General features: G+C 36.9%; 1 protein-coding gene across 1 annotated transcript in view; it reads right to left on the bottom strand.

The window, feature by feature from the left end:
• Positions 1-23545, bottom strand: part of CEP162 (centrosomal protein 162) — a 93754-nt gene that overhangs the window by 62073 nt on the left and 8136 nt on the right. The window contains exons 3-8 of the mRNA XM_081829359.1: positions 17198-17312; positions 13338-13484; positions 12793-12976; positions 10011-10078; positions 6312-6427; positions 4760-4790 (exon numbers count right to left, since the gene is read on the bottom strand). Coding sequence (XP_081685485.1) covers positions 4760-4790; positions 6312-6427; positions 10011-10078; positions 12793-12976; positions 13338-13484; positions 17198-17312 — 661 coding nt within the window. The remainder of the gene's footprint in view (positions 1-4759; positions 4791-6311; positions 6428-10010; positions 10079-12792; positions 12977-13337; positions 13485-17197; positions 17313-23545) is intronic.

Below are 23545 nucleotides of genomic sequence, written 5' to 3' on the forward strand. Positions count from 1 at the left end.
GTTTTTTAATACCATATACGGGCATAACTGAGATACTGCAGGTTCAATTCCAGATCACTGAAATAAAGCAAATATTGCAATATTGCAAAGCCAGTCAGATTAATTTTTTTGGTTTCTCAGTGCATATAAAAGTTATATTTACACCAAAATGTAGTCTATTAGGTGTGCAATAGCATTACATCTATAATAGTGTCCATACCTCAGTTTAAAAATACTTTACTGCTAAAAAATACCAACCACCACCTGAGTTTTCAGCAGGTTGTAATCTTTTTGCTGGTGGAGTCTTGCCTCAATGTTGATGGCTGCTGACCACCACAGTGGTGGTTGCTGAATGTGGGGGTGGCTGTAACACTTTCTTAAAGTAGGACAATTAAGTTTGCTACATCAATTGGCTCCTCTTTTCACAAATGAAAATGACTTCTCTGTAGCATACAATGCTGCTCGATAGCATTGTACCCACAGAACTTTTTTCAAAATTGGAGTTGATCCTCTCAAACCCTGCTGCTCGCTTTATCAACTAAGCTTATGTAATGTTCTAGATCCTCTATTGTCATTTCAATAGCCTTCACAGCCTCTTCACCAGGAGGAGACTCCATCTCAAGAAACCACCTTCTTTGCTCATCCATAAGAGGCTCCTCATCCTTTCAAATTTGACCATAAGGCTGCAGCAATTCAATCCCATCTTCAGACTCCATTTCTAATTTTAGTTCTCTTGCTATTTCTACCACATCTGCAGTTACTTCCTCCACTAAAATCTTGAACCCCTCCAAGTCATTCATGAGGGTTGGAATCAGCTTCTTCCAAACTCCTGTTCATGTTGATATTTTAACCTCTTCCTGTAAATCATGAATGTTCTTAATGACATCCAGAATGGTGAATCCTTTCCAGAAGGTTTCAATTTACTTCACCCAGATCCATCAGAGGAATCATTATCTTGCACAATGATAGCCATATGAAATGTATTTCTTTTTTTTTTTTTTTTTAAAGATTTTATTTATTTATTTGACAGAGAGAGACACAGCGAGAGAGGGAACACAAGCAGGGGGGAGTGGAAGAGGGAGAAGCAGGCTCCCCGCCGAGCAGGGAGCCCGATGCGGGACTCGATCCCGGGACTCCAGGATCATGACCTGAGCCGAAAGCAGTAGCTTAACCAACTGAGCCACCCAGGCGCCCCTGAAAAGTATTTCTTAAACAGTAAGACTTGAAAGTCAAAATTACTTTGATCCATGGGCTGCAGAATGGATGCTGTGTTATGAAACACAGGCATGAAAACAACATGAATCTCATCATACATCTCTATCAGAACTCTTGGATGATCAAGTGTATTATGGCCTACCTCAGTTTTCAACATGCCTTCCTCACTAAGCTTCATCATTTCTAACTTCTGATTTAAAGTAAGAGACATGCAGCGCCTGGGTGGCTCAGTTGGTTAAGCGACTGCCTTCGGCTCAGGTCATGATCCTGGAGTCCTGGGATCAAGTTCCGCATCGGGCTCCCTGCTCAGCGGGGAGTCTGCTTCTCCCTCTGACCCTCCCCCGTCTCAGGCTCTCTATCTCATTCTCTCTCTCAAATAAATAAAATCTTTAAAAAAAAAAAAAAAAGTGAGAGACATGTGACTCTTCCTTTTACTCACTTAGAGTCACTACTGGGTTCTTAACTGGCCGAATTTCAATATTGTTGTGTCTTGGATAATAGGGAGGCCTGAGGAGAGAGAGATGAGGTAACAGCCAGTGAGCAGTCAGAACACAACATTTATCAATTAAGTTTGCTGTTTTACACAGGCATGGTTCATGGTGCCCCCAAACAATTACAAGAGTAACATCAAAGATCACTAATCACAGATCATTATAACAAATAATGAAAAAGTTTGAAAAATCACAAGAATTACCAAAATATAACACAGAGACATAAAGTGAGCAAATGCTGTTGGAAAAATGGCACTGACAGGCTTGCTCCATGTGGGGTTGCCACAAACTTTCTATTTGTAAGAAACTATCTGTGAAGCACAATAAAGCAATGCACAATAAAACAACGTATGCCTTATTAAGGAGACTATCCTTTCTTCATTGTATATTCTTGGCCCCCTTGTTGAAGATCAGTTGACCACAGATGTGTATATTTATTTCTAGGCTCTCTATTCTATAGTCTCAATGGTTTTATATGTCTGTTTTTATGCCAATACCATACTGTTCTGATTACTATACCTTTGTAATATATTTCCAAATCAGGGAGGGTGATGCCTCCAAGCATTGCTCTTTCTCAAGCTTGCTTTGGCTATTTGGAGTCTTTTGTGGTTCCCTATAAATTTTAAAATGGAATGCCACTAGGATTTTGATAGGGATTACCTTTGTAGACTTGCAGATCACTTTAGGTAGTATGGACATTTTAACAGTATTAATTCTTCCAATTCACAAGCACAGGATGTCTTTCCATTTATCTGTGTCCACTTTAGGTAGTATGGACATTTTAACAGTATTAAATATTCTTCCAATTCACAAGCACAGGATGTCTTTCCATTTATCTGTGTCTTCTTCATCAATGTTTTCTAATTTTCACTGTAAAAGTCTTTCACTCTGTAAATTACATTTTCTACTGTCAATTAACCATCTTTGTTTTTTTTTGTTAGCTTTATTGAGGTAGAAATGACAAATAAAACTTTAATATATTTCATGTGGACAACATGATGATTTATGTATACATTGTGAAAGGATTCCTACAACTGAGTTAATTAATGCATGTATCACCTTTTTTTTTTTTTTGGTGAAAACACTTAAGTTCTACTCTCTTATCAAGTTTCAATTATATAATAGTTACAACTGTACTCACCATTTTATATAGATTCTCAGACTTTATCTTATAACTGAAAGTTTGGACTTTTTATTAACCTCTCCTGATTTTCCCCACCCCTTAGCCCCTGGCAACCATCATTCTACTCTGATTCTGAGTTCAACTTTTGTTTGCATGGTATCACTTATAGGTGGGATCTGTAAGAATCTTTCTTTGTCTTGCTATTTCACTTAGCCAAGTTCATGTATGTTGTTGCAAACGGCAAGATTTCCTTTAAGGCTGAATAATATTCCATTGGTATATATATGTCACATTTTCATTCATCCACTGACAGACATTTAGGCTGTTTCCATACCTTGGCTATTATGAATAATGCTGTAATGAAAATGGGAATACAGACATCTCTCTGAGATAATGACTTTGTTTTCTTTGGATATATATATCCAAAAGTGGCACTGCTGGATCATGTAATAGTCCTATTTTTAATTTCTTGAGGAGTCTTCATACTGTTTCCCATAGTGGCTATACCAGTTTATATTTTGACCAACAACAAGAGTTCCCTTTACTCCACATCTTCACCAGCATCTTACCATTTTGATAATAGCCATCCTAACAGGTGTGAGGTGATATCTCACTGCGGTTTTTAATGGCATTTCCCGGATGATTACTGAAATTAAGCATCTTTTTATGTGCCTATTGGTCATTTTTGGCTATTAAGTTGTATGAGTTCCTTGTATGTTTTGGATATTAATCCTGTAATGGTTATGTAATTTGCAAATGCGTTCACCCATTCCACAGAATGCTTTTTCATTTTGCTCATGGTGTCCCATGTTGTGCAGAAGTTTTTTAGTTTGATGCAATCCCACTTGTTTATTTTGGCTTTTGTTGTCTTTGCTTTTGGTGTGAAATCTAAAAAACTGTCACCAAGACCAGTGTAAAAGAGCTTACCCCATATGCTTTCTTCAATGGGCTTTATAGTTTTAGGTCTTATGTACAAGTGTTTAATCCATTTTGAGTTCAATTTTGTGTACGGGGTTAGATAGGAGTCTAGTTGCACCTTTTGCATGTGGCTATCCAGTTTTCCAAACACAATTTATTGAAGGAACTATTCCTTTCCTCACTTTGTGTTCTTTGTGCCATTATCCATAACTAATTGGCCATATATGCATAGGTTTATTTCTGGACTCTCCACTGATCTTTTTTTAAAATGCCAATACCATACTATTTTGATTACTGTAGCTTTGTAATATATTTGAAATCAGGAAGTGTGATGCCTCCAGCTTTGTTCTTTTTTCTCAAGATTGTTTTGGCTATTTGGGGTCTTCTGTGGTTCCATGTGAATTTTAGGATTGTCTTCTCTACTTCTGTGAAAAATACCTTTTGAATTTGATATGGATTGCAATGAATCTGTAGATCGCTTTAGGGAGTACAGACATTTTAACATTAATTCTTCCAATCAATCAGCACAGAATATCTTCTCACTTATTTGTGTGTTCTTCAATTTCTTTCATCGATATTTTATAGTTTTAAGTGTACATCTCTTTCACTTCCTTAATTTATTCTTAAATATTTTATTCTTTTTCATGTTATTGTAAATGGAATTGCTTGCTTTCTTGTGGTTTTCTTTTCTTGAGGTGTCTTTGTCTGGTTTTGGTGTCAGGGTTAACGCTGGCCTCATAGAATGAGTTTGAAGAATTCCTCTTCCATTTTTGGAAGATTTTAAGAAGGATGAATTCATCTTTGAACGTTTGGTAGACTTTACCATACTGCCATCTGGTCCTAGTCTTTTAAAAAGGAAATATTCTTACATATGACAGGAATTATTCAAGACAGGCATAAGGTACACATTGCTGAGAAAAATCTGTGGATTTTAATTCATTAGAGATACTTAAAAACAAAGGAAGATAGTAACTTATTCAGAATTATTTAGATACAATTTGAACAGACCAATCTTTTGCCACCTAATACTTACCATTAGCCAGCATACCAATTTTCTCTTCTTCCTAAATTAAAAGAAAATAATATGATTTGAAATCAAAATTATGTAAAATGCCCACAATGCAAATAATAGCAAAATCTGAAAACCTGTGTTTTACTCCACTATGAAAAAGTCAAGAAATGTACTTTCTAGGTTTCTTTCATCACCCTCATTCACTAATAATTCTGTAAGACTGAGAACGTAGCTGTGAAAGAACTTCTAGAAGTTTCTTCAGAACTGTAGCAATTACCAATCCCTTTAGGCCTTTAAAAGCTTTGTTTAAAGTATCTAGATGCCATTTGCTCATCCACCTTGCTCAGAAATTCTATTTTTTGAACTCCAAGATAACATGAATACTTTACATAAGATTCTTGCTATTGTAACATCAATCATTTTTCTTTTATTGTTCAAAATTAATGATCAAATATAACTTGTATTCTGTTTCACCTACATTTTGAGAAACAAAATTTTCAAAGAGGCAGGCCACCAAATGGCAAGATAGTTGAAATTTGTCAAAATTATAAGTTCCCTAAAAAAAACTAAGTTCCCTTAGAGTAAGTTTTATAATTAGTGTCACCTATGTTCTCCACTTGGATAGGCAATGTGTACATTTATACTGACACATTTTTATGCAGGCTATATTTTCTTGATATATCAAACCACTGTGCCTTCTACTAACCTATCTTTCATAAAACATTGAAATTGCCATATTCCAAGTATAAATCCCATTAAGCTTCTAAGGATAACCAGCAGATCACATTAATCTTCATGTACTTCTAAAGGTTTTCTTATTTTCCCCTCCAAACTGAGTGATGTAGAGACACCCAGTGACAAAGAACCAGGTATATTTAAAAATAAGTATTTATTAATACCTGGGTAGTATTTCTTACTTCTATTTAGACACCTATGGTTTCATACATGTTTAAAACATCTAGTCCTAACATGCAGTCCCAAAAGAGACCTCACTTGTACAGATCAAGACCAACATAACAAATAGTAATTATCCTACTAGTTAGTTACTATTAGGTAGCTTCAAGGATAAGTTCTATATGTCAGGCAATATGTAGTAATACACTTAGCCAATATTTGTAAGAACTGAGAAAAAAGAGAATTGGAGTACAGCAACAACTGAATATGAATGGAATAATTTAATTCATGATCTTAGCCAAGTAAGTTTCAGACAGTAATGTCAGTTAGCATAAATACTGATTGTACTTCCCAAGGACAAGATCTACCAAAGAAGATGTAGCTTAATATACCTGTTTAAAAATTAGATTTGAGATTTCAATTAAAATTTTAATTTCTAAAACTTAAAGAAGTTACTTGCCAAAAAGATCCTTTAAAAAATCAATTGCCATATTTCATTAAGATTTACATTAAATTGACATCCTGAATTAAGAGAATGTCTGAGTGTTAAGAGACTTACAACTTTACAACAATGAGCAAGACAATGACAAACTCCATATTTTGAACTCTTCATATAGTGACAGTCAGCCAAGGTGATGACAGAAGTTTCAAAATTGTCAAATATATAATTGATGTATACCTGTTTGGGTACGTGTAGTTTTTCAGATTTGGGATTTTCTTTGGTATTAGTCTCTTCTTGAGTAGTCAAAGGTGCATCAATATCCTCCTCACCTTCAAAATCATCACTGTAATTTTCTGAAGAAAATAATTTTTAAAAATACAAGGATCACACTATCAAAAAAGTCATATTCCAGGAAAAGACTATTGATTTCCAAAGGAAGGAGTCTGCATAAGAATAATTTATTGAAATATTAACATAAAGCTATCTTTAGAGGACATACTTTCTTTTTGGGAAGATTTTTTGTGTGTGTGAAGATTTAATGAGAATTCAATTCATAAGACTTAGGTTTACTTCACTTATACTTTCAAATACTTATAAGAGTTTTAAATTTTTAATCTTTTATATTATTAACTAAACATTTCTAGAGCTGTCCAAAATTTTTTTTATCTTTAAACCAAAGTTTAATGCTTATTTTTTAAAGACAAAGTCTCAAATAGCTTACTTACAAAAGGCAGCACTTCTGTGAAATCTTGACATTCTTAAACAAAAGGTTGGATTTGCTTATTTTTTTAAAGTTGATTTTTTTGGTCTCTGTAGGTACCTCTAATGTAAGCCTGAAACAGTACTTATGAAAGCTTTATCTCTAATCCTTCCATCAGGTAAATACTGGCTCTATATGATCTCTATTATTTCCCAATCCTGGGCACTTCTCAGCTTAAATCCCAAATTATATCTCAGTGAATTTACACCAGAAGGGAAAGGTGTGTCCATGTTAATATGATGCCATAACACTACTTATGGGGAAGGTGGGGTAGGGGCTATCTGGCCAGGATCTCTAAGCCAATTCGAAGTAAGAAGGAAAAGTCACTGGAAGATACAGACAGAAAGGACACAGAAGAGAAATGAATGGAAATAAAACAGCATATCAGAGATTTCAGAAACATCAAGGCAAATTAAGTTTATATAAAAATCAAAGAATAAAACCACACTGAGAAGGTGGTTCTCATATGACAAATCTCAGAGATAATAATATGCAGGCTCTTCCATATTGTTTTGGAAAACAATGAGAGTATTAATTTGCTGTGTTCCAACCTTTTTGGGAGGCAGATGTTGTACATTCAAGGTACTATTTCTATTATTATATTCCCTAACTTTATAACTTGAAAATGTTATTTGCATAAATAGAAGTTTTTAAAATTGAGGTGAAGTAAATAAAAGTCAATATAAAAGATCTGAATGATAGATTTTGGAGATATTTTTCATTCTTTGTTGGAAAATTTAGCTGCAAATTTAAGTATGATGCAACCTATAGGACTTTCTCCGCTACTATGGCAGATTTCAAGAACTTTGTAAACAATGAGTAAACTGGACAAAATATATGAAACAACTATTTACAGACATTGGATAATTGGCAGCACAAAACTGTGATTCCTAAGAAAAGATAAACAAGTGGGGTGAGCCCTACAGTTACTTGAAGGTACATAAATTCAGGAATGTTAAGCAGGGAGGGGGTAATCAGGACAGTCTCATTGTGTTAAGGTGACAGAGATAAGAGTTCAGAAAGGCTGAGCCAATTAGAAGTTACAGGGCAGTAACAGAGGAAACACATAGAAATAGAGCTCTAAAGATCTACATGGAGTCTCCCTGAGTCTTTGCTGAATACTATTTGTATAGTTTGAGCAACTGGAAAGCTACAGGCTAGAAAATTCACAGGCTTCACACAAGAAAGAGAGACTCTGGAGTTCTAACCAGCTTGAGTGGAAAAAATCCTCATTGTGTAGTAGGGTCATTCAGTAGAAACCTCAGAAAGGCCATGCCTTAGTACTAGTGTCAAACTGTACTAGGAAACGCTACTCAAGACTTCCCCTAATGAAGCGTAAGAAAAGCCTTGAAAAGATCAAGCTAGCAAGGTCAATTATCTGCCGGAACAAAGCTCAACACTCTTTATAAGAAAAAAACCAAAATCCAAACACTCAACAATATAAAAATCTACAATATCCAACATCCAATAAAAAATCACTACAAGCAGAAGCAGTATTCAATAGAAAGAGACCCAGAAATGCACAAGCATTGGGATCAGGAGAATATACTAATGTTAAGGACTTGAGGGAAAAATAAAAAAAGAACATGAGAAAAGATACAAAGAGATTTTTAAAAAACCGCAAAATGAACTTCTAGATTGAAAGAAAAAAAATGCTTCAATGAATTAACAGAAGATCAAAGAAGAAAAACAATCAGTAAACTTGAAGACAAAGCAGTAAAAACTGAAGTGCACAGAGAAGAAAAAAGCTTTAAAAGATGAAAGAGTCTTAGTGACCTATGGGACAAAAAGCCATCTAACACAATTGTGATTAGGGTCAGAAGGCAGGGGATGAGAGAAATAATATTTGAAGAATTAGTGAGTGGACAAAACATTTTTTTCATTTTGATGGAAACTATAAATCCACAGATCAATGCTCAACCACCTCCAAGTAGGATAAATACAAGAAAAGCCACACCAAGATACACCATCATCAAACTGCCACAAAACCAGGCTAAAAATCTTAGACACAGATTTCTGTGTAGCGGGGTCAGCATCCCCAACTACCATGTTGTGCAGGGGTCAACTGTATTTGAAAGTCGCTAAGACAGTAGATCTTAAAAGTTCTTATCTCAAGGAAAAAATGGTTTTTTTGGTACTGGTTATAGATGTTAACTAGACTTGTGGTGATTTCACAGTGTATTAAATAAGTATTTGTACACCTGCAAATAATATAATGTTATATATCAGTTATATTCAATATAAAAAAATTTTTAAATTCATTTTAAATAAGAAGTTAAAAAAACCCTCAAATCTATGCAAAGAATACAAAAAACTGGGAATGATAAATATGTGGATAAATGTTTTTACATGAATATAAATTTTTTATATTCCTTAAAAATTTTTTAAATAAACTATTAAAAGCAATATTAATTATAATAATAATAGTAATAATAATACATCACAGGGTTTTAAGATATATAGAAGAAAAATGTATGACAAAATAGCAAAAAGGTTGGGGGAGTTCACTGTTTTTAAGACTCATATAAAGTGGTATAATTTTATTTGAAAATAGACTGTATTTAATAAGATAAAGATGCATGTTATGAATCATAGAGAAACTTAGGAAAAAAATACAACAAAGAGGTACAACTAACAAGCCCAAAGAAGAGATAAAATGGAATGTTATAAATACTCAATCCAATAGACTGCAGGACAAAATCAACACAACCAACAAATGGCCAAAGAGTAAAAAACCATACCAATGAATATATTTTTATAAAGGGTAGAAACACTTCAATTAAAAGTCAGAGATTGTTAGATTGGACAAAAAAGGAAAATCCAGCTATATGCTAACTATCATTTTAAATATAAAAACAAGGACACGTTAAAAGTCAAAGGTAGAAAAAGAAATACCTACTGAGCTATGCTTTAGAGACATTGGTCCTGGCTCCATAGATTCCTCTAGTCCTTTTCCTGTCTTCCTAATTGGTCCACTGCCCACTCCCAACAAATGAGGCAGCAGTGCACTTTCCATCATTTCTTAGCAGCTCAGATTGTAACATAGGCATTTCACTCTACCTGATCAAAGCTCTTTCAAAGATATGGTTTTACTTTTATTTTTCTCCTATCAATGTCTTTATTAATAGTTATATTATCTTTTCAAGTATTGTACATTTTTAAACCAATGAAATTACCTGCCAATTCTTCATGTTTCGATTCATACTCATGTTTATCTTCACTTAGTTCTACATTAGCTTGATAACTGAAAAAAAAATTTACTTAATTTATTTATTTATTTAAAAGATTTTATTTATTTATTTGACAGAGAGAGACACAGCGAGAGAGGGAACACAAGCAGGGCGAATGAGAGAGGGAGAAGCAGGCTTCCTGCGGAGCAGGGAGCCCGATGCAGGGCTCAATCCCAGGACCCTGGGATCATGACCTGAGCCGAAGGCAGACGCTTAACAACTGAGCCACCCAGGTACCCCCAAATTTACTTAATTTAGTATTAAATGTTAATAATACATTTCCAAGGATTCTTTTACATATATATTTTAAAAATCTCTAGCATTATACTTTTCTTCTCAAGTACTCTTATTTTAACAAAAACTAAAAATTTGGGAGTTATAAAGAAAATGTTTTGAAAATAAAGGATCCTCAAAGCCTAATTGAAGCTATCAAATTAACACAAAGAAAAAAATGCCATAACTTAACTTTATACACAAATACACACAATTTTATACATAAGTGTGTGCATTTACATGTCTCAGGGCCCAGATATCCTTTCTACACTAAAGATTAGGAACTGACCACATGAGAACCAGTGAAGTCTACATGGAGGCCAGAAAAAATGTCAGGTTCAGCATTTACCTGTTAATAAGCAATTTAATCATGACATAGAGGCTGAATAGGAACCTTAAACCAATAAAAACTCAGAAAAGTAACAAAGGAGCTTGAGCAAATTTTAACTATATTGGATTAGTTCATATACTGCTTTCTTTCAAACCAAGGAATCCACCCTACTTTTTTCAGTCTATCAACCTTGTCTTTAGTGAGATTATCAGCAAATCCAAGAAGCTATAACTATAATAATAGTAACAATATTCTATACACAATGTTATTTAGCACTCTGACTCGCCTGTCCTAAAGCAGAAATATCAGTAGTTAAGAATACTGTTAAGAAATAAAAAGGGGCACCTGGGTGGCCCTGTCATTAAGCGTCTGCCTTCAGCTCGGGTCATGATCCCAGGGTCCCGGGATCAAGCCCCGCATCAGGCTCCCTGCTCGGTGGGAAGCCTGCTTCTCCCTTTCCCACTCCCCCTGCTTGTGTTCCCTCTCTCGCTGTGTCTGTCAAATAAATAAATAAAATCTTTTTTTAAAAAAAAAAAGAAATTTAAAAAGTTAAGAAATATTACAAAGGGGCCAAAACTTGTAGCCAACTTGTGTATACTTAATCTGTGTTGTTACTATTGGGAGAGGCAATCACCAAGGGCCCTGAGTGTCCCTGCATGTTCTTGTGGGGTATGCCAAGAATGCAAGGCACAAACCTCTCTCTCCTAGGTTATTTCCCAAGATTGTGTTTGCAGAGAGCAACCTTGAGAGATGAGACAGTATCTCCTTCCAGAAAAGAAGCAGGCTTATTTCCTCTTACTATAAAAGCAATGGATTCCCCAAGCTCAGTGCTCCTCTCCTATAAAGCAACCCACTGCCCATGCAGACAGCCATCATGGACCCTCCATGTTGCCTCCACAAGCTTTGTGGAGCATGGGGGAACTGAGGCAAATAAACATGAGACTCAGATATGGCTTTTATTGTGAGAAATAAAGTCCTTTGTTTCTGACCCAGGAATCTTGTGTCTACTATCTGCATCCATAAAACTGGCAGGGTAACTTGTTAGCTTACAAGCAGGGTAAAAATCTCAAACTCTATAAAATTCATGAAAGTCACTACACTGCTTTATCCATGGTCTGTAAGAAACTAAGCATCCTAAGGAGACCAGGTACTCTAATAACAAGAGGTAATGATTCTCCTCACCCTTAATTATAGTTTGGTGTTCTTAAAATCTTGAAGTTGTAATCTGGCTTCCATTTATAATTTTATTTTTTTTATTTTTATTTTTTTAAGATTTTATTTATTTGACACAGAGAGAGAGAGAGAGATCACAAGTAAGCAGACAGGTGGGCAAAGGGAGAGGGAGAAGCAGACTCCCCACTGAGCAGGGAGCCCGATGTGGGAGTCGATCCCAGGACGCTGGGATCATGACCTGAGCTGAAGGCAGCCGCTTAACGACTGAGCCACCCAGGTGTCCCTCCATTTATAATTTATAATTTTAAAAGGTCAAAGGTCTACTGTACTTACAGAAGGCCAGCTCAGTCAACTAGTAGGATTTTCAGGATAAGTGAGGTTTCCTGATAATCATCAGGGTCAACCATATACAAAGGGAGGACAGAGACAAAACCTGTCTTGACTCCCTGGTTCACCCTTTCTTTTATTTTTTTCTCTGAGTTTATGACAGCTACCTGAACTCTCTTATTTACTTCATCTGTGGAAAATCACTTAAGAAGCTACTTTCCTAGTAAGGTCTTTTTGCAGTGCGCCATTAGTCTCAGTAGCATCGCACGCATGACATTTCATATACCTGGATGCAGAGTGAGCTCTTAAACCCAAATCAACATATTCCATTCATATATTAGGGAAACCAGGATCGAAATAATGAACATAGAAAAGAGATAAAAATAAGGGACGCCTGGGTGGCTCAGTCATTAAGCGTCTGCCTTCGGCTCAGGTTATGGTCCCAGGGTCCTGGGATTGAGCCCTGCATCAGGCTCCCTGCTCCTCGGGAAGCATGCTTCTCCCTCTCCACTCCCGCTTCCTGTGTTCCTGCTCTATCTCTCTCTCTAATAAATAAATTAAAAAAAAATATATAGAAAAATACAGAACCCATTTAATGATTAGTTGATATTGTACATACATTACCTATGTAAACCTTTAAATTGTGTGGAGTCATTAGAATCCAGTTCCTTATTTAATCTTGAATAATCAATGGAAGATGTTAAGCCTTCCTCAAGCCTGGCAAAAAATTGCTCTTTTTCTTCTTGTTCTTCTAATGTGTCCAATCCCAATCCAAGAACACTATGATTGAGTTCAGAAACTACTATCTCTAAATGAAAAGGACAAATATACTTTATTAATATGCAGAATTTTGAATTTTGATAAAATTAATTTGAATGATGCATTTATTGATATTAGTAAAATTTAAAAAATTTAAAACATGCATCTCTCACCCACTACATATAGACTTGTATTCATAATCAGTATGTACGGTTATAAGGCTTCCCTCAAGATCTAATTCTAAACCTTCTAAGGAAGGTATTAAGAATGTCTACATGCTTCAGTAAAGGAGGCTCCAAGATACAGGTTAGTTTTTGTAAAAATTTTAATTGAGTATAGTATAATTATAGTATTTAATTTAATTAAGCATAGTAATTAATCTGTCAACTTGTATCCCTCACGTTTCTTACCATTTGTTTCTAAGCTGTCAATACTTAAGATAGAGGTTCCACTGCTCTGAAGAAACTGAATCCTTTCAGCAGACTCCTCTTGTATTTCCGTAATAGGCTGAGAAGGCCTCTTTGCTTTCAGATAGCTTACATTTGTTCCAAGCAGTCCTAGGAATGGGATTTAAGATATAGCTGGATATTTATGTTCAGAAAACTGTTTTGACCACTATGTATTAACCAGTAATACTGTTATACTAACTTTTTTTCCGTTATGCTAATTTTGTAGACAGTAGCTACAAAATAAATCTGGTCTATTAAATAAGAATCCATCAGACCTAAAATTCACAAAAGAAAAATTATAACACTATTTATTTGCATTGTATTTTATTAAATAATCTCAAAAGTTTACATGAGACAAAATTTTAAAAATTACTTTGAAGCACAATTATTTAATACAGTATACCATGCCACTTTAAAGAGTATCTTCTGCCTTATATGAAGGAAGAATAGGTGAACTAGAAAAGGGAGACAACTCCAGGTAGGGTGGAGACAAGGTACAAAGGGTCAGCAATGGGAGGGCAGGCAACACTGGAGGACGCAAAAAGACCAGTGAGGTTGAATCTAGAGAGTGAGGGTGAGTCCAGGTGGAAATGAGCCCAGAGCAGGAGTCAATGGTCAGACCAGGCCAGTACTCATAGCCATGGATAGCATTTTTCTCTTTATGCCAAAAACACTAGAAAACACTGAAAATGCTATGCAATATTCAAAATTTGTCATAATAGCATATATTTGTTATAAAAAAGTGAAAAACGGAGAAGTTAATTACATTGTGTATATATTAAGATTAGAAGAACATCATTTTGCTTAGAAGGAAGTCTTATTAAGAAGTCAAAAATTCTGGAAACAAGACAAAACCAGAGAGGGAGACAAACCATAAGAGACTTCTAATCTCAGGAAACAAAGTGAGGCTGCTGGAGTGGAGGAGGGTGGGAGGGATGGGGCGGCTGGGTGATGGACACTGGGGAGGGTGTGTGCTATGGTGAGTGCTGTGAATTGTGTAAGACTGATGAATCACAGACCTGTACCCCTGAAACAAATAATACATTATATGTTAATAAAAAAAAAAGTCACAAATTCTGAACTGGAGGGTTCAGAGAAATAAGTCAATCAGAGAATGATAATCATCATATAGTTTCACTCATATGTGGAATATAAGAAATAGTGCAGAGGATCATAGGGGAAAGGAGGGAAAACTGAATGGGAAGAAATCAGAGAGGGAGCCAAACCATGAGAGACTCTTGACTCTGGGAAACAAACTGAGGGTTGTGGAAAGGGAGGTGGGTGGGGGGATGGGGTAACTGGGTGATGGGCGTTAAAGAGGGCACATGATGTGATGAGCACTGCACGTTATACACAACTAATGAATCATTGAACACTACACCAAAAACTAATGATGCAATATATGTTGGCTAATTTAACTTAAATTAAAAAAAAAAGTCAAGTTCTGACTTCAGTTTCCTAATTAGTATACTCCTGGAAAGGATTCCGATCTATTTTTATGGCTTTGGGTGAATAATGGTTTTATAGATCAAATAATAACTTCCATGGTTGCAGAAAATCAAGAGACGTTATCTATAGACACTTCAAAAGAAAAAGGGTATGCCATGGTTGGGGTACTGTTGTGGTGCCTATGTGAGTCTCACCTTGGCTCTGAAGCTGGACTCAGGGATGTGACCCATACTAACTGAGCTTACAAGAGACTAATGACCAAAACCAATATCCAATTTAGTTATTCATAATGAAGAGTATGACCAGTAGAAGGATTAGATTGTTTCATCCTCTAGGCAGAACATTTCATCCTTATGGCAATTGAAAGAGAAAATTATAAGGTTGAAGTAGCTCAATGTCGATGTTTAATGATGTCTAAGATTGGGGCGCCTGGGTGGCTCAGTCGTTAAGCATCTGACTTTGGCTCAGGTCATGATCCCGGGGTCCTGGGATCCAGCCCCGCATTGGGCTCCCTGCTCAGTGGGAAGCCTGCTTCTTCCTCTCCCACTCCCCCTGCTTGTGTTCCCTCTCTCGCTGTCTCTCTCTCTGTCAAAAAACAAAAAAATCTTAAAAAAAAAAAAAAAGGTGTCTAAGATTGGTAATGCATTCCTCTCAAGAGGGTGTTTACTTCCCCCTCAGAAGCTTCTACACTCTTGATGGCAGGAATCCTATTGTCTGTATACTACTGCCTAGTATGCCCAACATAACATGAACTCAGAAATGTTTGTGATTGAACCAGGGACCAGGTTATGTTCTTGCGTGGAGAAACCCTCTCCTCAGTATTTAAATGGATATCGTCAAAGTTTACTTCTTAAATATCCTTCTTTGAATCTTTTACTAATCAAATCCATTCTGATTGACAAATTCTTTCTTAAAAATTAATATCTTTAGTCAGGTTACATTCAAGTGTTGGTCCAGGACCTAGGCTTTCCCTTTGGGATGAGTATGCACATTCTATCTCTGATTCATTACTTTCTAGAAAGAGACTTTAATGCTAATTAAGTCTCAAACCTTTGTGAACAATTCCAATGGTACTTCATCATGTAATATTCTTTTCAAGCACCAACAGGGAAAAGATTCTAAAAAAGAATTCTTTGCATGCAAACTTTAGCATTGTTATGTGGTTGGGGGATTTATGAAAAAATGCACTGAATTTTTCAATAAGGCACTTCCTTATTTTAGTTTTAAGAACAGAGAAATGACTATCAAATTTACTCTAACATTCATTTATTAAATACATTTATTATTTATTTACTGTTGGGATCAGGGGATACAAACAAAAAGAAGTGTTTCCTGCTCTCACAAAGCTCCCAACCTCAGGCATAGCCCTACAGGTAATGACTATCAGCACAATGTCTAAGAGCTACTGTGGTGTTTTGAAATCAAAACAAAGAAGAAAATAATTATGCTGGAAAGGGAGCTGGAAGAGTTAGGAAAGAAAGATGAGAAAAGGCATTCTAGTGGTGAGAAAGCATGAGCTAATGCACAGAGGCACAGAGTCAATGATGTTTCCAGGAGACAGGGAATAACTGAGTATGGCTGGGGTACAGGAAACTAGAAAGGAGGGTCCTCTTCAGATGATGCAGAGCCTTAGTGGCCACATTAAGGAATCTGGGCTTATTTTCATGGGGAAAAACAAAAGCTATGGGGCAAATTTCTCTCCTAGGATAGAAAAATCCTCTAAGTTTATAAAATGCTGCTTAATGATCCATAAATAGTACAAACATAGGTTAAGAGAAGTAGTCTGGGGTTCCTTACGGATACGGCAGTATCATATACAGCAGGTATACCAAAGCAAATACTCCAGAGAGTACTTTTCCATTTGTGAAGAGGTGACTAAGAACAGTTTGGGGAAAGGTATACACATATGTCAGGCAGGATCATTAATGAGTTCTTTACCATTAAGGCAATAAATTACTTTTTTTACTACTGTTATTAACAGACTGTGATACCAAAAATCTAAAAATTTGTTAAAATATTCCCAATGTAATGGCATTAATACATTGTCAGAATATTTATTAAATCACCTTAAATCAATTTACCATTATACATGACAATGTAGAAATATACATGTATTATTCATCATCTTAACTTGAGTAAATATAAAATTATCCCAATGTAATATAACCTGATAATGCAGAAACATCATAGATTCTCAATTACATAATAAATATATAATAAAGTGAATATGAAAATTCAAGCTTCAAAAAGTCACGCTACTAGTATTATTTTCTTTATATATGTATAGTCCAACAACAAAACCCCAAAATTAAAAGTCTTGACTGACACCTTGTGGTCAAATAATTTGGAATAAAAAAATCAGCAGTATTTACCACCATCTTCAAAATCATCTTCAGTTATCCACCATGGCACTGCATCTTTCTTTTTCACTTCTCTTTTAGGTTGTCTAGGTGTTTTATTTGAAATCTCAAAAGAATCATCTGAAAGCTAAATCAGATACAAGCTACTGAATTAAAACTCGAGAATCCTACATTCATCACTAAAAATGTTTCTTTTATTTTTTTCACAGTTCAGCTATCATGTACATAAACAATATTCTCAGCAACAATATGTAAATTTGTACTTTTAAACATACGTGGCTAAAATAACTTAAAAATCAAGCATACATCTCTGAACATCAATTTCATATCTAGAGTTAAATAAGTAAACTAACCAGGGAGAAAACATCAACGATAACAACAAAGAAATAAAGAAAACTTATCAAGAAACTTGATCAAGAAGGGGAAAAAAAGAATTATGCTATCCTCTTCTAGACATTCTCTAGGATCTAAGAATAAATAATGATTGCGCAAAGTTACCCAGCATCACTCTCAAAGAGCACAAAATTCTAAGATGAACTGAATTTCAGGTGTTTACCAGAAAAATTAGCATTTTGTCACAATGATCAATAAACTTTTATTTGTCCTTTTCTACTCTTCAGGTCCAAATTTCAGTACAATCCTAAATCCCCTAGTCTAATCCTAATTGACCCACCGCCACCACTCTCAGTCAGTAACTTAGCCTCTCTCTTCACTGAGAAAATAAAGACCTTCAGTCAAAAACCACCCTCCTTTCCCTTACTCCACCATTACACTCACCCGTAAAGACACTGCTTTCCTCTCTCAGAAAAGAAATTCTTTCCTCCACACCAAGGAGAACTTGAAGAGGGGTCAATCACTTCCCACCTTTCTAGGTTCTTACTTCCTTGGTCATCCCATGTCATCTCCATATCTGCACTTCCTCCTCTCTCTCCCCTCCCTCCTTCCCTCAGGTTATAAACCAGCCCATCTCTGTAACCTCAGGCCATAGCACAACTGTGAAATGGAAGAATGAACATTCAGTTCTACACCACCTTCTTTTAAAAAAAGCAAAGCAGGGAGCGCCTGGGTGGCTCGGTTGTTGAGTGTCTGCCTTTGGCTCAGGTCATGATCCCAGGGTCCTGGGATGGAGCCCCACAACGGCTCCCTGCTCAGCGGGAAGTCTGCTTCTCCCTCTCCCACTCCCCCTGCTTGTGTTCCCTCTCTCGCTGTGCCTCTGTCAAATAAATAAATAAAATCTTTAAAAAAAAAATCAAAGCAAAACAAAACAAACAAGATCCTTATTCCTACCTCCCCTTTATTCTACCTATTACTTTTCTTTTACACACCAATTTCTTGAGTTTATTGCTCAACCCTTTAAAATCTGGTTCCCATCCCAAACAGCTCTCCTCCAGGTTGCAAAAGTCTCCTAAAAGCCACAAATAAAGGACCACTGCCTGATCACATCATGGAATTTGATACCAGTGACTGACTCTTCCTGAAACTCTGTATGTTTGATTTCACAGCATCACTTCCTCCAAGTTATACTTCAGTTCTGTGACCTTTCCCACCCGTGTATTTTAATAAGTCTTGGTTCTTTTGCCCATTTCTTTACACTAGACTTCCCCAGGACTCTGTGCTTGTCCTTTTTATCTTCACTCTACACACTTCTCCTGGAGAAGAAACCAACATTTATTCCATGCCTGCTATATGTCAGGATATATAACCAGGTTATCTCAATCTTTAAGCAATTCAATCAAGATTTATTGATGGGGAAACAAGCTCAGGGAGGTTAAGCAACTTGCCCCACTTGCTACTGTTAGTAAGTGTTACAGACCTGGGATTCAAACCGAGGTCTGAGAACACCTGTCCACTTTCCACTATACTATGTAGTCCCCGAACTGGGACAATGCCACCAGGATGCCCTTTTAAACTTCCAAGATGACAATGCACAAATTTCCACCTGCCAACCAAACAACTCTATCTCAATGACTTAAAAATAATGTCAATTTTAAAATGTTCAAAAAGAAATCATTGTCTTTCCTGACAATTAGGCAGGAAGAGGGGAAGAGGGAAGGAAAAGTATTCTTTGTTTGAATTGTAGTTCCATCACTTTCCACTCAGTCTCTAAACTTGATCATCACCTTGAAATGTTCCATTTCTCTCTCCTCCCTATATCTCACTGTTCACCAAATTCTGACAATCTGCCTCAGACTCAGTCTATTCCTCTTAAGCCCCATGGCCAGATAAGAGTGTGGAAAGAATATAGGTTTCGGGGGCCAGACAGATCTGAGTTCAAATTTTAACTTCAAGGGGCGCCTGGGTGGCTCAGTTGGTTAAGCGACTGCCTTCGGCTCAGATCATGATCCCGGACTCCTGGGATCGAGTCCCGCATCGGGCTCCCTGCTCAGCAGGGAGCCTGCTTCTCCCTCTGACCATCCCCCCTCTCATGTGCTCTCTGTCTCTCTCATTCTCTCTGTCTCAAATAAATAAATAAAATCTTTAAAAAAAAAAATTTTAACTTCAAAATATATTAGTTGTTGCTTAGGGAAAATTATCCTCTCTTTTCAGCTTGTTCATCTGTTAAAAAATAGTCATAGTACCACTGACCTTGCAAGCTTATGACAAAGATCAGAAAATGAAATGCAGAGTGCTCACCCTATCATCTAATACATAGTAGGTAGTCTCACTTTTGATAATCTTCCACACTGCTTTCCAGATTCCTATCATTAAAAACAAAACACAAAAGCTGGTCCCCAGAGAATAACCGTACTCTGGTGAGCATATGGAGAAACTGGAATCCTTATATACTAATACACAGCTGGTGGGAATGTAAAATGGCACAGCTACTTTAGAAACAGTCTGGCCATTCCTCAAAAGGTTAAACATCGAGTTACCATATGACCCACGACTTCCACTACTAGGTATACACACAACAGAAATAAAACATACATCCACACAAAAACCTGTACATGACTTTCCATTGCAGCTTATTTATAAATGCCAAAAAGTGGAAAGAACTCAAATGTTCATCAACTGATGTGTGGATAAACAAACAAAATGTGGTAAACCCATACAATGGAATGTTATTCAGCTATAAAAAGCAATGAAGTACTGATAGATGCTACCAAATGGATGAACCTTGTTTCAACCTATGTTGAATGGAAGAAACCAGTCACAAAAGACCACATATTGTATGATTCCATGTCTATGAAATGTCTATAACAAGCATATATTCAGAGACAGAAAGTGGATTAGTGGTGCCAAAGGCTGGGAAGGGGGTAATTGCTAATGGGTACAGGGTTTCTTTTAAGGATGATAAAAGTGTTCTAAAAGTGATTGTGGTATTGGTTGCATTGCTGTGAACAAACTAAAAAACACTGAATTGTACACTTCACTTTTTTTTTTAAGTAGGCTCCACGCTGAGCCTTCCCCCTCACCGCCAACATGAGCTCAAGACCTGAACTGAGATCAAAAGTCAGACGCTTAACCGACTGAGCCACCCAGGCACCCCTGAATTATACACTTTAAATGGGTGAATTGTATGGTATATGATAACTCAATAAAGCTTTAGAAGAAGAAAAAAAAAAAAGCTGGTTTGCACCAATCTCCTTACAAACAGAGATAGGTAAGCCATATCACTGAACAAACTATTTGAACAGTAATTTAGCAAAATGATTAAAGAAGTTAGCATGACTCTAAAATCATGGTTTTCATTATTTAAAAAAACGAGATGCTGCCTTATCCAAATCTCTAGCATGAGAAAAATGCTTTTACCAGTTGAGCCTGAATATGAGAGAAAGAGTGGGAGGGAGGGAGGGAGGGTGTTGAAAGGGAGCTAAATGAGGGGCAAAAGGAAAAAAAATTGGCCTGTACCGCTTTTCATCTTTTACAGTGAAAATACTTCCTATAAAGTTTAATTTTCAAAATGTACCCATATTTGAAATTAAAAAAATCAGTTTTCAAATGGGAAGTGAGATTCTTATCCTGAGTGTCTATTACATTCAGATAATCATTAGATGCTTTTTTATTTTTATTTATTTATTTTTTAAGATTTTATTTATTTGACAGAGAGAGACACAGCAAGAGAGGGAACACAAGCAGGGGGAGTGGGAGAGGGAGAAGCAGGCTTCCCGCGGAGCGGGGAGCCCGATGCGGGGCTCGATCCCAGGACCCTGGGACCATGACCTGAGCCAAAGGCAGACGCTTAACAACTGAGCCACCCAGGTGCCCCTAGATGCTTTTTTAAATCCTTACAAACCTACAAAGTAAAGCATTACTTTTTCCTGTTAATGAAACTGAGGTTTTCTACTACACCCTACATCTAAACTCCCTTTATGAACAAGAATGTTAGTATAATTGCTTAAAATGTGACTCCTGAATGCTCTACAAGGCCTATTTATATTAAATACATCGGATATAGTGCGACCCTCTAATTTATTCATTCAGCCAGTATTTACTAAGCATCTATTAGGTACAACAGGTATAGCAGTGAACATATAGCTGTCACATCACGAATCACACATTCTTACAACGGGAGGCAGAAAACAGACCAACACAAGGAAAATAATGAATAGTGCCAAGTGCTACACAGAGAATTAAATATATGGTACACAAAGAAGTCACTTGCTGTTACTTTTTTACTGCATTAACAGAAAAAAAAACCTTTCTGTGGTAGTGATAAATTTAAGATGAGATCGTTAACAATCAGGTGAAGAATAGGGGAACAGAATTATTGGCAGAAGGAACAGCTCGTGCACAGCTCCTTATGTGAAATGAGCTTGGCATGTCTGAGGGAGAAAAAAGGCCACTGCAGCATAAGTAGATAAGGAGGAAAAGAGGTATAAAGTGAGTGAGGAAGACATGAGCAAAATCATCTAGGGCTTTGTAAACCATGGGAAGAAGTTTGGAGTTTATTCCATTGGGGATGGGAAGCTAACAGAGTGTTTTACAAAGAAGAGGAACAATCTGATTCATGTTACAGATCACACTGGCTGCAGTTTGGTAAAGGAATGGGGGGACCGTATATGGGAACTGTTATAGTAGCCCAGGAGAGAAGATGGTGCCCTGGACTAGGATGGCAGCAGTGCACAGGAAGAGACCTAGGAAGAGGACAGATATATTCTGGAGGAAGAGCTGACAGAGCTTGGTGATGGACTTGTGAAAATGAATACAGGGGAAACCCCATTACTTAAAATACAATTGGGAGGTCGGAAGGGGGAGCTCTCACACCCTATCAATTTGTCATCAACTGCAGACTCCAACAAAGAAGTGTATCTTGCATTTTCCAACAGGAAGATGTTAATGTTACTACCCCAGCAGGAGGAAGAAAGTCTTCTCTTCATGCCCAGCAATAGCTCTGCCAATGAGAAACCATCACCATCCTGAACTCTTGCTTTCCTCTAATAGACTTTCATTCAAAGAAGCCCCTCCCAACTTCCTCCTTTTCTCTATAAAATAATGTTCCTCTCCTTTGATCTCAGGTCTTGCCTAGAGTTTTGCCATAGTTTGCATGTCCTGAACTGCAACTCTTTTGCCATTCCCAAATAAATGGTAAAATAACTGGCTGTTTCATCCTTGAGGTCGACATTACTTGGTGATGAGAAGTGGGATCCAGAGAAGATTCCAACAACTCTGAGGCTGGTGAGCAAACAGGTGCCTGCACCCACTGAGCCCAATGAGTTCACTGCTTTCTCCCTGAGCCTGGAGTTTGAAGGTAAGTCTCTCCTGGATCCAAGCTCTGCTCTCTTTGCGTTCTGAGCTCTCTTTCTGGCTTTATTCAGGATCTGTTTCCAAGCTTTATTCTTTCTATTTTTGTGAAGGCTTTGTCCCTTCTGGTGAGTACTCACATGTTTTTCTGAACTTCTAGTATTGACTAACGGGATCCTAATCCTCAAACTCTCAGGACAGCCCTTCTCCTGGGACCCTGACGGCTGTTTAAAAACTCCGATCCCTCCTCAAGCACATTGCTAATGAAACAGACCAACCTAGCTAAATTTAGAATTTCAATGACCACCATGGGGGAACTTTTGATCTCCTCAAACTTACTTTTCTCAAAACCAAATTAGAAGACCATACCCCTAAAATTAAACAAACTGAATGGAATCCCCGTTTGAATTGGTACCTGGAGGCTTCCCAACAAATTCAGGACTCCAAAACTGCCTCTCTGCAAAATACCATTTCTAAATTAACTGAGGCTACTTACTAAACCACTGCGAGAAGGCAGAAGGGCTTCCGAGTCCTCGCTCCCTTCTGGTATCCTTGGTCTCGGGACACGCAGCAGCCCGCACAATCGGGCCGTTCCTCCGCTGCCATCTCCCTACTTCCCTGCAGCGCCGTCCCCAGCCCCTCTCTACCCTTTCGCATCCTCAGTCTAATCTTCTC

Source organism: Leptonychotes weddellii, chromosome 8 (genome assembly GCF_054177405.1).
Source record: "Leptonychotes weddellii isolate Sample4059 chromosome 8, ASM5417740v2, whole genome shotgun sequence".
Taxonomy (NCBI): domain Eukaryota; kingdom Metazoa; phylum Chordata; class Mammalia; order Carnivora; family Phocidae; genus Leptonychotes; species Leptonychotes weddellii.